Source organism: Channa argus, chromosome 17, assembly GCF_033026475.1.
Source record: "Channa argus isolate prfri chromosome 17, Channa argus male v1.0, whole genome shotgun sequence".
Classification (NCBI taxonomy): domain Eukaryota; kingdom Metazoa; phylum Chordata; class Actinopteri; order Anabantiformes; family Channidae; genus Channa; species Channa argus.
The window spans coordinates 13,473,974-13,490,517 of record NC_090213.1 but is presented as its reverse complement, the minus strand read 5'-3'; the positions used below and the strand labels follow the sequence as shown (position 1 = coordinate 13,490,517).

Genomic DNA, 16,544 nt, shown 5'->3' with positions numbered 1-16,544 from the left:
ATACAATTGCTCCTCATAGAGTGAATCCAGCAACAACAGCCCCGGATGAGACAACAATAGAAATGATGTGACAGTTACAGTGCTGCTAATAACAGATGAGGTAAACATCCATCTATTAGCCTGTCCACACAACTTTGAATTTTATCTACCTCCTGTGGTGACGGAAAAGAGAATTAATTTAACAAGCAAAGCTTTTTAACACACTGCTGGTTCTGCTTGTGCTACAGAGAAAATGGCAGACAGACAGAGAGTGAGAGGGGGAAAGAAAAAAATATAAGATGGACACAAAGTCAATAATTCATGTAGAAGTAAAGTTAAGGAGGCAGGCTGCAAGGATGGACAGATAGCACTAAACCGTCCAGAAAGACAGTAACAGGGAATTACTGAAACCTCCAGCCAGTCTGACACACACAAAGAATACTGCAGCGGTTGAAAAACACCAAATGCCCAGCTCAACATTTGAGTGCTAAGGCCAAACACTGAATCCCCTAAAAGCTAATCCATTATACCACAAACTCCCACTGGGCCCAGACATTTTTTTATATTTGAAAGCAGTGTTGTCCTCTGTCACTCATGAACAGAAACAGACAGCACATAATGTAGAAGTGAGATGAGTGGTGGTTTGTAGAAGTAAAAATCACATTGATGAAGAGTAATGTATTTCTGTCAGCTATTCATTCGTTTTCCATTCTGTAGACGTTGTCCTACTTACCAGTGTTATTGTTAATAATTTGGACCAGTTTGCAAGTTCTGACCGTGCTTGCTTGAGTTTCCTCCCATAGTCCAAAGACATGCATGTTAAGCTAATTGGCGACTCTAAATTATCTGTAGGTATGAATGTGAGGGTGAATAGTTGTCTGTCTATGTGTGTCTCTTTGTGTTGTCCCTGGAGACGTGTCCAGGTCTCGCCCCATGACAGCTGGGATCGGCTTCAGCCCCCTGTGACCCCAAGTGGTTAAAGATGATGAATGGGTGATTAGTAAATCATTACAGATGCTCTGTGGAGGTTTTACAGACCAATGTCATGTCATGAGCATTTCACCTTTACTACCATGTGTCTGTTGATACATTTGCTATTTGTAATACTTATGCCAAATATTCATGCCACTAATAGCAGACAAAGACCCTTCCATAAACCAGGCAGCATATGTGCACTCACCCAATTACACTGTCTGTGTACTCACATCAGCTACATTTTTTTTTTTTTTGCTAAATAATTTGAAGCTAACATGGTGTTCTGTTGTAGTACATTAATCCATGTTCATTGAATTTTCTGAGAAGCCCTGGTGCTGTTGTACTCAATGCTATTAGATTACCTGTGGGCTGCCTGTCATTTTGAGTGACTCACACCTCTGACCACTGTTTGATGAGGTATTTTTACACCCAGAACTGGGGCTGAATTTATTCTAAATCGACCATTCCTTGTAAAATGCAAACACCATAATGTTCAACTCCTACGGTGTTGGCTGTTTCTGGGCTAATTGAAACTGGCACTTTTTGCCCTAATGATCAGATCATGTTCACAGTCATTTAAAACTCTAAGCCATCTTAACTTGCTCATGTTCTCTCATGTTCTCCCTGTGATTGCTGCTCATTATTGACATCTCCATGTAGCAGTAATGAGGCATCGGTCACACACAAGAACATTCTTGTCACATTGCTCTATATGCTTCCTTGTGGGTGATTGTTTGAAGGTTGAAGATTTAAATATTGATATGCATGGGATGATCAGTACCTACCAAAAGTTGGTAAAGGATAAACCAAGGCCATGGGGTCATAGGTACTCAAGACTGGGTAGCACGAGGATTGAAGGGTCTTGATTTCACAAACAAGATACTGTAGCAAAAATGTTATGCTGGCCATGGTCAAGTGGCTAAGCAGCTTGCTGTAGACTGGTTTTAAAGTTCTGGCTGATCAGTATACAGACACCCTGGTAAAAATAGTTTGTTTGAAGGGATCCAAATTAAATCAGCCACATACAGGAATCTATATCCTTACATTGTTATACATCATGACCTTAACGACAGCTTAATACTCCTGCAAGAACGAGAGCCCAGGAGAAAGACTTATGGGTTCAACACATGCTCAAACTGTTTAGCAACAGTTAACCCATTTCCAGGATTTATATATTTATACACCTCTCACTGTGTGATGTTTCTACAGCATGAATGAGGGAATACAAAGACCAAATCATGTGAAAGTCAAATATCAGTAAATCACTGCTGCATTTGAAACATTTGGGGCCATAGACATAAGCTAATCTATTTACAGTAGTTTATCATGTTTAAAGGTGGTCACGAATACATTCTAGTATTGTAGAGTGCAGCACCAGTCAGGGAAACTACAGCAGGCCATACACCCAGGCAGTGCAGTTAATGAACAATCTCCTTAATCACTTCCTGCTCTAAACCAGACAGAAGTCCTTTTGGATAATAGAATCTAACTTGATATGGGACGTGAAATGATTATGTATGAGAATTATGGCGTCAACTGAAAGGAAATGCTGGCAGAGATACTGTTTGATTGATAACAACTGCATTGTCCATAGTCTGATCCCAGCCCGGGTATCTTGTTTGCATCATAACAGTCTTTTTCTCTCTGCTAGCATTTTCTATCTCATTCTGCAATATCCATTAAAATAAAGGCAAAAAAGAAATTGTATTTAACTTAAATGCGTCACTTTTCATGAAATTGTCTTTGAGTAACAGATCAGTCGATGCTTATTTGCAATTTTTGGAAATAGAATTGCTAAAATCATACATGATCCAGCTGCGCAACAAAGCAATTGGATTGATATTTTGTAATTAATAAGATCAATGAAAATCACATCAATAATCATCCTGATTTTGATTGTTCTTAGCACAATTTCAGCTTGTAATTGGGTGTAGATTAGGTTTCAAATCAGCCTTCTTAACTCAGATTGTAGGTCTATGACATGAGGAGGACACATACTTAAGCGTTTGGCATGGAGCGGAATCTGAGCCAAATCTGCAACAAAAGCACAAAAATGAAATATTAACGACAAAAACAAGACTTATTTTGGATATTTTATCTCGTGGCTTTCATACACTCACAAAGAAGAGCAATCATAAAGGCTTCTTTGTCTGTGTACATGATGGAAATACTTTTGTAGCTCGAGAGCAGTGATTTTAAAGATTAAGTCTGGACCCCTGGGCTACATGAAGACTAAAATGAAAGCAAAAATAATCTGCAGTGTAGAAATGGGGTGCAGGTGTGCTCTTTCTGGCACTAAGCAAATGGCCAGACAACAGAGCATAATTTATTCCACAAATATGTAGTGTAAAAATAACCCCCCCAAAAAAAGAGGGGACTGAAAAAAAAACATTCTATTTTCCTTTGCAGAAATGCAAAGATGAAAAACTGAGTGGGTTACAGATGAAGCAGCACTCAAGAGAATGAAGATGATTTTAGGATGATAGGATAAATGACATAATAGGAATAAATCCTTAATTTTATCTCCTTTCATATTCAGAAGAGTTCATCCTGTCTTTGTCAATATCCAGAAAATATTAGCTTGTTATTTTGGCCCTACATAAATGGACTTCTTCTTGGTCCTACATCGTCAAAGGTTTGTTTAAAGGGGTGTGAGTTTGTGGGAAAATCTTTTTATCTGCCCATTCAATCTTGCCTTGACAATATAACGGCCTTTGTCAAGGCAGTAAAGCTGCCCTCTGTACCTGCTAACACACAAACACACACACACAGATAAGCTGGTTACATAATAAGGCTGATGGACACAAGAATATGTCTTTTTCAACTTATCTCAGTCATACATACACACATTCAGCAGTATCCAACGCTCACTTCCTCACACACAGTCTTAAAGCTTGTGTCCTCACTCACACCCTCATCTGTTTCTGTATCCTCTACTCTCATCTTTTAAACTCCCTTCACATCTACCAATATTCCTCCAACCTCTTCTCAACATTTCTTTTACCTATTCTACCCCTCTCTCTTTAGGTCCACCTGTTTTTTCTTTCTTTTTTTTTTGGTGACAGTGTTGTCATGGTGATGGAATGAGAACCAGACAGGCACTTCAACTTTTAACAACACAGGTACTGTTTACTTGTACTGACTTCCATCTATTTTTTGGCAGGTTGCACTCTCTTGTCTCTGAGTATCCTCTTCTCTAGCATCAGTTTGACTTTTCTGTTTCCCAACCTTTCCATCTTTGTCCCTTACTGCGTGTCTCATTGTACCTTTTCTTTAGTCAAAACCGGCTTCCAAATATCATTTTTAAATTATAAGACGAGCAAATGCAAGTAATGTGAAAAGCTTCAGCATTGAAACTTCAAAAGCACTTCAGTGAATGAAAGAGGTGCATCCCCTTCTTCTTCTCCATTATAGGTTACTCAGTCTCTGCCTCTTTCACTGTGATGGTAATATTTATACAGCCACACTAAACCTCTTAGCCCATGTGGTGCAAACCAAGCCAATTAGTAGTTCTAGTTAAACCTGCAGTAAAAATGAGATTAGTCCAATCTTCAGTCTAGCAGCATTACTATAGCATAACAGGAGTTTTTGTCATTGCCTTCTCAAATTTCAGCCATGCTAGCAGCTGCATAGCAATGTTGTATGACTACATGGAATTTACAGTTGGGTGCAAATGTTTGCATCCCTTTATTTGAGATAGCAAGAAGATTCAAAAAAGTTTTTTGATGAACATAATGTATAGTGCACATGCAGCTAAAGTTATTTTTGTAATCAATTTGTAAAGGGTAATGCAAACTTACTCCTAAACATTAACATAGTAATGCACATTTAGTCAGTGCAAATTTTCTTACATAATAAAGGGTAACAAAAATGGTCAAGGAGTAAAAAAGATGTGATATGTGAAAAAGTTTGCGTTGCCATTTTTTTTTTACTTATTGAAAATAACATTAGTACTTGCTGAAGGTTATTTCAAAGTTAAGGGGATGCAAACGTTTGCACCCAACTGCTTCTTTGTTTTATTAATCGTGTGTTTTAGGGGGATTTTTTTACTTTATTTCATTTCTGGGTCTAAGAACAGAGGATTTCCTTGTTGTGCAGTGTGTAAAAACAACTGACAAAATTGAGATTTGAAAGGTAGGCTATATAAATAAAGTTTGATTTGAACATTTTAAATAGTCAACATGGAATAAGATTATTTAAATTAATCATAAATTGCATTACTGTGAGCTTGTTAGTATTTACCTCAGGGTACTGGAGCTAGCTAGTTCCCAGCTAGGATGTACACTTATATTTATGTTCTTTAATACTCACTTGCTCAACATATCTTTTTGCTTTGTAGTCATTCAGATAGGCAGAAAGGTTAAAAGGGTGTTGGTCTGCAGAGGCTGTGTTTGGGATTATTGCTGTGTGCTGTCAGCAAGCTGACAAGCTGAACCTGTACAATGTCGGGTAACAACTAGTGTAGCTTGTTTTGGTTTGATTTCATTCCCAGCGTATCCACTCTGCTTTCCTTGGCTCTGCCCTCTTCTCTAGGACACTGCCCCACTGTGATTAATTGCCTTCTATGTAAGAACCTTTTAACACTATTAAATCAAAAATCCTTACAGACTTATTTATCTTGTCTTGCAGAAGCTACTTTCTTCAAAGACTCATTGACTTACTGGTGCAAACAGAACAGACATTCTGCTGAAGTCTACTAAAAATATTTAGGCAGCTCCTTTGAGCACTTTGTACTTCCCATGATCAGGGAAGCACTTTATAATGTTCAGTTTCAGCCGTATGATGTAACCCATACGCAATTACACCACATCTCCATGAAGCATCAAAAGGACCCATAATAATCCCAAAGTAACTGGATACAGCAGCCTTATTTATTATGTACTAGGTACTGCTGTTAATTTACTCTAAACCTACAGGTTTCCCAAAGGTTTAGCAGGGACTTCGGCAGAAAATGAATACTGTATATTTGATTAGAGGAAGGTAAAGCAATTAATAATGAGGAAGAAAAGAGAAGTTAGAGCAGAGAGGGGCAAAAAGGAGGTGGGACACTCCAGTACACAGTGCATGATGTGAGGGAGGTGAGCATATTTGCGCAACATGAGGACTTTCTTAACTGAACGAGCAAGGCACGAAGAAAAAGAAGGAACCTGGTGCATTTGAGGACAGAGAAAAGGCTGAAGAAGGAGGAGGGAAATTACGAGGAACAGATCTTGAAAAAGAAGCAGAAGACAAAACTATTTAGGGGCTGTGGAGCTGCAGGTTGGAGGGTTTATAGAGCCCTGATGGTGGCATGGTTTCCTGAGGAAATACCAGAGCCTCTCTCGGACACAAGATACTGACTGCAGTCCAAAACATTAAAATTTACACTGTATTCCAGATCACTCATTTTCAAGTTATAAATTATTATTATTTAACATGTGGTAGACTGTTAGCCAATTATTACAAAATGCAAAGACAAGAGCACTCCTTAAAAACTTTACATGATTAATGACGTCGGGATGTGGCGCTTAGAAATTCACTCAATAAAGATTCATCCAGTTGATTAAATATTTGGCTGCAGTTACAAAGATCAATAAACTTGAGTTGAGATCTTTGACTGAAGAAGGACTGATATACAGTACAATAAGTAAGGCACCAATCCCAAACATGCACCAAGAACACTGCACTGACAAAGAAGGATTCAATATCTGCAGATCAATGATGTATGCAAGTATCATTCTGCAACATCTAGCAAAAATGTCATCTAATTTGCCACCTTTTTTTCTTAATTCAAAAATAAAACAAAAAAGTGCTAACAAAATCTCACATGAGCCAGAACAATGAGAGGCAGGTTGTGCCCAGAATGTGGGAGTCTGAATACATTTTTCCGAGAGTCACACGCCTAACAAAATGACTTTTTTTACTATCAGAAATTGTCCCACTGAGTCCAATATTACCATCAAGTCTAAAAAAAAAAAGGAAAAACTAATTATTTTAATATTTCCCCAGTTAGCTTTGGGAATGTGCTCTGCACAGTGGAGAAACAGATTCAAATACAACGCAGCTGCTGTGCCAAAGATTGTCTGTTTGAGTTACGAAGTATCACTCTGTAACAACCACTGGACTAATTGTCTCTGTAGTGGTGGTCAGCCAATTAATTAGGCTTACAAATTACATTTTCAATTAATCAGCATTAGTTGATGCCTGCCCTCACTCCGCCTATTTAACAAAAATGTCTGCAGACAAATCTGCAACCACCACTGCCAGCCTTTTACTCGTATACTAACTAAAAATTAGAGCGTGTTTTTGTAAAAATTGCGCATGAGCTTCAGTGACTTAACTAGATGCAGATTACTCAGTAGAGTGACATTAGAAGACCAGAAATGTAGTGATGGTGTTCATCCTGTGGTCACCACTCTCTGTCTGCTCTGTGTGAACAAGGCTGGAGCTGAGCTTCTCCTAATGTACAGAATGGAGATGAAGGCAGAGGGAACCCAGGTGAGGTCAGACTACACTAAAATCACAGTCACCTTGTTGGCTGATCATTTATTACTATATGTTTGACTGCAAGCTGAATGTATGTAGGCTGCTGTACAAAAACCATTTAGGACAGTTTACTACAAAATTTTAAAGTTGAGCAAGTTCTGGTTGACTTTCTGTTTGATTTCTATAGTCTTCATTCTTTATTAACTTTAACCAGGGATTAATGTCTTGACTATTATTTATTTTATTTAGAGTGTGTTTTTGTCTATGTTGTGGTATGCAGGCTATAATGCAGAAATGTATTTTAAAATTATTTTCAGCTAAGTGTACCTAACTGAGGGGGGATGTGTAAGAATGATTTAAAAATACAGTGGTTTTAACAAAAAAAAACCAACCTAAAAACAGAGTGAGAATGATGGAGAATAATCTGGGCTAATGTAAGCAGCAAATGTATAAATACACACAAAGATCATGGAAATGAATATTTGTACTATTTACACTGAGGATCTTTGACACCCCCCAAGCGTAAACACATTATGTGGGAAACAGTGTACTGTTATATTTTTGTTACCTAAATTCATAAATGTGTTCCACTACAACTTTATATATGCTGAATATGTCCATATAGAGGTGACTGTCTGGCCTGGTTCTGAATCATGTCTGGCTAAACAGTCTCCTAACAGAGATACTGGCTGTGATCCAGTCAGACACTGGCACAATCAAACAGTGGGGTGACAAAGCCTTTAAAAAGTGAGCATCTCTTCTTCACTGAATCTTGTAACAGCAGACAGTGAGCTCTTTCCACTTATCCTGACAGAAATAAACCTATAGTCTTTCCTTCCCCCTAGCCCAGCTTCAGGGCATGTGTGCTGTAATATAAACCCAACTTTGCCTCTCTCCTCTGTATCAGAACCTGACCATGACCCAACTCGCTGGGCTGTCGCTGGGTGCCTCAGAGTTACATTCATATGAGGACTGCAAGGATTGACAACTACAGGGAAAGAAATTCTTTCCTGTTCTTCACTGTTAATGAAGGTGAACCGCCCATGAGGTGCCTACCCAGATGCTGATCCACCCTTCATTTGCTTATTTGAAGCAACCTGCAACTTGTTATTAGAAGGGGGGAATAAACTATGACAGCAGTTGGAGTAAAGGTTAAGTACAAATCAACCGAATGCTATAAAATTGGTGGTGCTGTTTTTTACATTGCTTTAAAAGCTCAGGTAAGCAATAGGGCACAATTCAAAAAACCAATAATTGTTTTAAAACAAATGTTTGGTCCACTGTGAACTACTGACTGGAGTAATATGAGGAGAGTTTAACAAGAGAGGTGCTATAAACCAGCATGAACTCCCAAAGAGCAAGAGTGAGGGAGTGAAAAGACTATTGCTAGTTACATCACAGTTTGGTGATTGGTCTTTAAATGCAGGTTTATGGCGGAACAGCATAATTATACTGTTTTAACTCACAGTTGTCACTTTGTCTGATCATCAGCATCGTGCTGATCACTGCTGATGTTCATAACAGCTGTTCAATCAAGCAAAAAGGGCTCTGACTTCTGCTTCCAGAAGTGTATTTAAACACATTCTTCTTGTCATAACTTAGCCATGTTGTTATAGTGGCAGTGTGTTAACTAAATTTAGAGCTACAGTATCTAACCTACGTTTAAATTATTTCTTACTTTAAAAAATGCAATAAAACTTCAGTGTGGAGGAGTAATTCAAAGGCTTCTGACACCCAGACGTACTGAACAACCTGCTAGCTGTGCAGAAACATTTTCTATAAAAGGGTTTTTGAGTGAGGCTAAAAAGGTTGACAGCATTCACATTTATTCAAATTTTATAAAGATATAAACTAAATATTGCCTCCTGAACGCTCTTAATAGCTGGGCACAACCTATGAGTTAAATTTGCATTGTAGCTTTACAATTGCAGAAATTCTTGCACACATTGTTGAACTGGAAGTTAATTTTAACAATGTCCCCTCATGTCAACTCCAAAAGTGTACTGCATTTTGCAAATAGATGGAACTAGCAGCATGAGGAATTTAAAAGGTCAACTGTATGGTGATGAGTCACATTTCCTTGTCTAAGTCTTTATTTTCCCCAGGAGTTTTCTCTTCAAATGTTTAGTACAGCAAGAAGTTTAGCGGTTAAAACGACCTTGACAGAAATGACAGTCCTAACAGAAGGTTTTAAAATGTAATAAATAATGTTCCTCACAACTTTTCCTAAGCTGCAAAAGAAATAGTATGATTGCCTTCCTTTTTTTTATGTTTCATATAACACATTTCCTTCAACTTCTAGGCTTTTGTGTGACCACTGTTGATTTTTTAAAATCTGCAGGGACTTTTAACACTTCTGTGCAAAACCTTGTTATGCTGGTCATGTTATAATTTACACACACCCACACCCACACCCACAGAGCTCACAAGGGTGACTGTCACTACATCACAGGGATAGCATCTGACCTGCAGTACACTCCCCCTCTTGTTCTGTTCCGTCTCCCTCTCCTTGCTCCTTACTTTGTCTCAATATCACAATTTCTCTTTAAGCCCCCATTTTTTTTCTCTGTTCCCTGCATCATTGTTTCCCCTTCTCCCTCCATCGCTCTGCGCACAGAAGTAGGGCACAGTGGCTTGACTGTTTATAGCAATGCAGCTGCAAGCAGGGAGAAAGAGAGAGAGAGGACACGTAGGGGAACAACACAGAATGAAGAGAAGCAGAGAGAAGCAAGAAACTAGAGCACAGAGTAATGTGTGTACATGTAGCCCAGTGTAATTTTTCTTTCTTTACTAGTACAGTGCCACAAAAGAGAGCACATCTACCTACGCACACGCCAACTATTTTCAGTATTGCCATTGCAGCTAGTGTCAAAGTCTACGTTTACTACAGGATGGTCAGCATGATCGAAATCTTATATACAACACACACACACAGAGCATTGGGTAATTATATTGCTTTGTAACACTGTTTAATCATTAATCAGCTTGTTAGCAGCAGTGTCTATCCACAGATTATTTTTCTAACTTTACCAACAAAATAACTGAACAAGAACAAATAGTATACTATACTCATGTGCAATTTACCTGTGTATTTAGAAAAGCAGATTTTCAATAAGTAGAGGAAAATAAGATCAATTCTTTCTTTTAGTACAACAGTGAAAAGAAACAGATAATACTGATTCTCGCAGACACTACAAGGAAAGCACTGAACAGCTCTATTTACTGAACCTACAAAAGCTAATCTATATCACACTGTCTAAAACAGCATGTGAGTTCACTTTAAGATAATGGAGATCTTGCATTCGCATTTGTTGCAATATATATATATATATATATATATATATATATATATATATATATATATATATATATATATATATATATATATATATATATATTTATATTTATATTTATATTTATATTTATTTATTTATTTTTAGGATAATTAAGTATTAAGTGAGTAACAATAGAGCATATTAAATAGAATGATGTAGCGTGGTGGCATCAAAACTCAGTTGTCCATTTTACCAAAACCTAAATGAACCAACTCTACAGCTGCTTCAGAGAGAGAAAGGACTGCTTAAAGCTGTAATCAAACCACAAGCGGCATCAGTAATTATCTTCAAAGTTCATATGAGCTAAAGCAGAACAGCAGGTTTCCACTCGATATCAAAGTCATCTAGTGGAAAATTTGTGCCTTTCTGTACTTTACTTATCTATTTGAATTTACTTTTGACTGACCACTGATGTTGTCCAACAACGTGTTAGATAGCATCAATGCTCAACACTCATCCAGAAAACGTTGTGATTGTAGCGATCTGGAGATATCTGGTTAATCTGTGCCACATGTACAGAGGAAAATGGAATAACCACACACTGTCTAGAACGATCTATGAGTAGAGTTTGACACTAGAAGGTTATTTTTCACAGGCATTTTCTTTCTCTGTGCTGATCTTTATTCTCAGTTGGACACATATATGGTACTTAAAGAGCGAGATTTTGTGATATTGTGTTACTAGCACACATACACACTGAGAAATTACAGTTATTGAAGTAGGAGACACATTGTGTCCAGCAGTTTAACCTTTAAACACACCTGTATGGTAATTGATTATCAGTGAAGGAGAATGTGCAGGGACACTCAAAATGCTCCAAAATGCACAAAACTGGAACAGAAAGTTCCCCTTGTTCAGTACTCTGTTAATCATTTTATTTTAAAGATGACAGATTTATGATGCACAAGTATCATGGAAGTTTTTGGCCACTAGTAGTGCTACAGAGATATGTTTTTAGAAGTAAATCCCTGTTTGGTTTGTATCTTGCACACAAGGATACAATTCACAATTAGCCGTCAACGTCTAGCTACTCTATGAACTCTGCAATAAAACATAGCAATTTGCCAACCAAGGAAGTGCATAGGAAAACTGAAAGCTAGGTAATACGGATATAAAGATTGCAGAGTTGGATGCATTTTGTTCAATATTCTTCATTAGACCTTGGAGAATTATGGTAGAAAATGCTGAGTGCAAAATATTGTAACTTTGGTTTCTTTACAAGAAAATGCAATAATGAACAGTTAACTGCAAAGTATAGGTGCAAGCAAAGTTTAGTCCTCACATTTTCCATGAGAGAGACTGTAAGAAGACTTGGTAGCTCTCATGTATTGTATATTGTTGGTCATAAATTACAGGCTTGGCAGAGTCATTAAGCAGTAAAGGATTAATCACACACACATGGAATATGGCAATAATCTAGACACACATTCAGATATACAGTACTACACTGCACATAACTAGAAATAGAATTGCATGGTCAAACTCTCTTACACACACAGTCTAACTGTAGGTCATAGATCTGGCTGTGCAAAGACACACGGACACCTCACACAAATTGAGGGACATAGTCTACATTATATTTCCACACCACATGCAGACAATCATTCCAAAAACACTACAAATGGGTATATGAATCCAATTTTTTTCCTCCCTACCACACACGCCCACGCACGGAGCAGGAGACACTTACTGATTTTCTCCTCAGCTTGGGAGAAAGGGAAGCAGCACAGTTGACCCATGGCGCCTCCTTCCCTTTCCTCCGGTCCCCCTTTCCCCGCAGTTACCCCTCTTTTTCCCCCCTTGTTCTAAGACAGACAGATTGAGTGAAAGTCCTGCTTTTTGCTTTGTCTCTCCCACTCTTTATCTCCCTGTCTTCTCCCTTCTGTGTCGCCCTGTCTGTCTTGTTCCCCTCGAAGGAGAGACGCACCCGGTGAGGATGGAGGCAATGGCAAAAATCTCTCCCTTCCCCTCCGTGCAGCCAGAAGAAGACAGAGCAAGGCAGCAGACGTTGAAAAAAAAAAAAATAAATGAACGAGCTCCTTGCTCTCGCTCTACTTTGCACTGACACAGGGAGGAGGGGTGTGTGCGTGTGTGTATCAGCAAGAGAGAGAAAGACGGAGAGAGGGAGAGCAGGAGAGGGAGGGAGAAGGAGAGAGAATGGAAGAGCTGGACTGAGTAGAAAACACCAAAAAACCATAAAGAGTAATTTTTGGTGTTCAAGTAGGGAATATAGAGGATGTGTGTGTGTGTGTGACTAAATAGGGACAGAGGAGTAGGAGTGTATTGTGTGAACAAGCCTGAGTATGCATACAATGAAGAAAGACACAGTGAGTATGCTTAAGAGCTGTGGACGAGGCAAAGGGACCCCTTTATTTGAGGAGACACCAGACAATACTGTTTGTGTGTGTGTCTGTGTGCGCGTGTGTGTGCAGGGGGAAGGGGGCTACAGGCTCCACCTCTCCTTGTCACTGTAGCTTGAATAATAGTTGTTGAGTAGCCGCCAGCTGCAGGCTGCTACAGCATGTATCTGTTATTTATGAGAGCCATAATAGTGTTTTTAGGAGGACAAAATCCCCTAAGCCTAGAAAAAGCTATTAAAAATCATTGTTAAAAACAGGTCGATTTCAAGGTTAGGAAGGGATTACGGTTAAGGAGATGACGAGCTATGAGACATCCCTATGTAGGGTTCAGGGGAATATGAAGACACTTGAAAAGATTATCAGCAGCTTTCTAATTGAACAATATCTCCTACAATACCGTTATTCACAATATACAATTCTAAATGATGGACAGTTGGATGGATTGGATTGGATGACAATGGATTTACATACTGAAGCGATTGTGCTAATCCTGCTCAGACCCCTATTTCTTTATAGACCTGCCTTCAATGATCTTGTGCTTCATGAGTAACAGTTCTACCCAAGTGACGGTGCTTTATTAGTGCTGTCAAGTGTAAAAGTAACACAACATACTAAGGACTTTTATATATCTGATGTTTTGTTACGGTTGAAATAATTAACACCAATCCATAATAAGTCATTCATGAGCTAAAGACATATTTGCCTGTTTTGCTTGCTTTTTCAATATCATTCTTCATTGTTTTTCTTTCTTTATATCACTGTAACTGCATTATTAAATTACTTGATTGCAGTTCCCATTTTTCTTAAATATTATCGACTTACTGACAATCATTCTTTGTCACAGCCTAATTTCTTTGCTGTTGAGTCCATAATAGCTAAATGTTGCCCTGGCTTCAACCTCAATAAAGTAGAATTTCTCCTGCCAAAGAGCAGAATCCGACCTGCTCCAGAACTTTTTTCTGTTGCCTTGATATTGCTTTATTCATGAGACATCACCCACTTGTTAATCCTTGTTTGTGTTGGGTATGCAGAGTATCACACCATCATGAAACAAACACTGGAATAGCATTATTATGACCCACTATGAGTGAGCACACAGCAAATGACTCCGTCATTTGCTTACAGCCATACATCAGTCGATACAAGCATCATAAATATGTATTACCATGCCTCAGTCCTTACTTTCAATGCAATGTTTTGCAGTATCACCTGAACAGTTGCATAATTACAGTAGCTGAGCAAATTAGATGTAATGTATGTTGTAGTACCTAAAAAGGCCGACTTGCTAGCACTCTCACTTTTATGAACTGACTGAAACGAGTGTTCACAGTCAGAGCTCGTAGTCTGGCAGCACACTTTGCTGACTAAAAGCTCAATTCTGACAGAGGAAACCAAAAAAAGGATAAACTTTACTTTATCCTGCTGTTGCATTAGCCATTATTCCACAAATTACACCGAGCACAAAAAGCTAGAATGGATCTCAAATTCAGTTAACATTAGTAAATGTCAGCTTCAAGAAAAACAATATTGAAGTCAAATAAGAAATATACATTTGGAAATCTTAAAACAATCATTAAAAAACATCTTAATTGCTGTAATTGTCCTGCTGTGTGTAGCCCTGCATGAAATGATAGCAAGGTGATTAGAAACACTGCTTTTCATCCAGTAGGCCTTAGTTTAAGCCCCCTCGACAGCCCCTTTAGCAGCTCTGCTGATGAGTCCTTGTGTAAAACAATAAATCTCAACCAGTTCCAGTAAAGCGCATTTTTTATGTAGCTGCATGAGCTCAACCCGACACAGAGGGTCTACTTAAAAACATCTATGTGCCGCAGGGTTAATGAAGGATCACAAACATGTGTGAAGCGCGAGCAGGATTTTCAAGCAAAGCAAACACACAAGTGCACCAACCACATGCACTGTAGTACATTGTACACTGAGCTCAGCTGTGTGAGTAGACAGTGGAGTCCTGTCAGCATCATCCAGCTCACAGCTGCCACACACACACACACACACGTCATGAAGCTTTGATGACAGCTATTTGTGGAGCTTAAGTGTTGTCACTGACAAGGCCCTGTAGCAGTTGAGTGTCAGTTATACTGTACCCATATGTGTATAAGAACGCCCACCGATCAAGCCCGTGAAGACAGAACCAATCTGAATGATTTGTGGATTATAATGGCGGGTGGAACTCTGGTTATTGTTATATTCAAACTTATTAGTCAAAACCAGGCATAAGCTGTAATATTCAGTATAACCTACATTTTATCAAAATTGTATTTAAAATTTTCTGTATATGCAAACTATAAAACAGTGAAGAAACTAGTTAATCAAGCATAGGTTTGCATGCTGTAATATTAAAGGTCGCACACCAATTTAAGAACCTGTTTACACAAACTTTTATTGAAGCCTTACAATGCAGTCAGAGACTGAACGGATGAAGAAAACCTTGCAACAGTGTTGACTTTGTTTAGCTGAAGGACAACACATGGTGCCTTAGTAATTGGTCACAAGACACGTTACACACACAGACAAGTGTGTGCTGAAGATAACAGGGCCTTCAGTCTAGTGATATGATTATAATACTTATATACACATGCTTATATGCACCCAAATAGAACAGCAAGCTTTGCACACACCCTGAAATGCAAAAACAAAAACAAGCATATTATGAATAATGTTGAGACTGCGTCAGACATGACTGGAATGTAAGCGTTATACATATTTTTATTTTATTGCATGGGTGTGACACCATTTAGAAATGTGTAGCCACACAGTAATCTGTATGTCTAACAGCCATCTTCATTTGCTACATTTAATATTTGCACAGTACTAATATCAATACATGGCCATGTATTTTAGCATTATACATGTACACAAATCAACCTAATGCTTGTCTATCCACCCATCATCACTTACTTTGCTTTTTGAACCTTCATATCTAGTCAACAGTTCAACTCTGAGCAGAGGAGAACTGTTTTCAAAAGAACACATTTTCTATATAGATCGGTGGTGGTCTCGTGCGGTTGCCTAGAAGCCTGCCATTTGGCGGAAATTTTCACCATGCAAATTGTGGGACACTTAATCCATGTTGCATAGAAAAAGGTTATTTATATCAATTGTGCATTTCATCCAGGATGTAACACACAGCCAGCTGATGTATACAATATTATGTATATAGTATTTCAGCAACTTATTGCCTATTGTAACCCCAACTGTTACAATAACCCTAAATAATTCTAACCTTATCTCCAGAATCAAGATTTAGTCATCAAATAGCCAAAATGTTACTGCAGTGATATCAACATAAAATGTTTCCATACAATAAAATACAGACCTGTGAACAGGGACATGTTGAAAACCACATGATTTGTGCTGAATAAATTTGGTGAACTTAATATAAAGCTGCGTTTCTCATGTGCACTGGACTCTT

At 38.3% G+C, this 16,544-nt stretch overlaps 1 protein-coding gene across 3 annotated transcripts in view; it reads right to left on the bottom strand.

Moving 5' to 3' along the window:
* The window catches only part of LOC137102262 (A-kinase anchor protein 7), a 37,427-nt gene that overhangs the window by 3,458 nt on the left and 17,425 nt on the right, over positions 1-16,544 (bottom strand). Inside the window, exon 10 of one of the 3 annotated variants that reach the window (XM_067481571.1) lies at positions 2,953-2,988. The exons of the other annotated variants lie outside the window; for them this stretch is intronic. Coding sequence (XP_067337672.1) covers positions 2,953-2,988 — 36 coding nt within the window. The remainder of the gene's footprint in view (positions 1-2,952; positions 2,989-16,544) is intronic. 3 annotated transcript variants of the gene reach the window in all.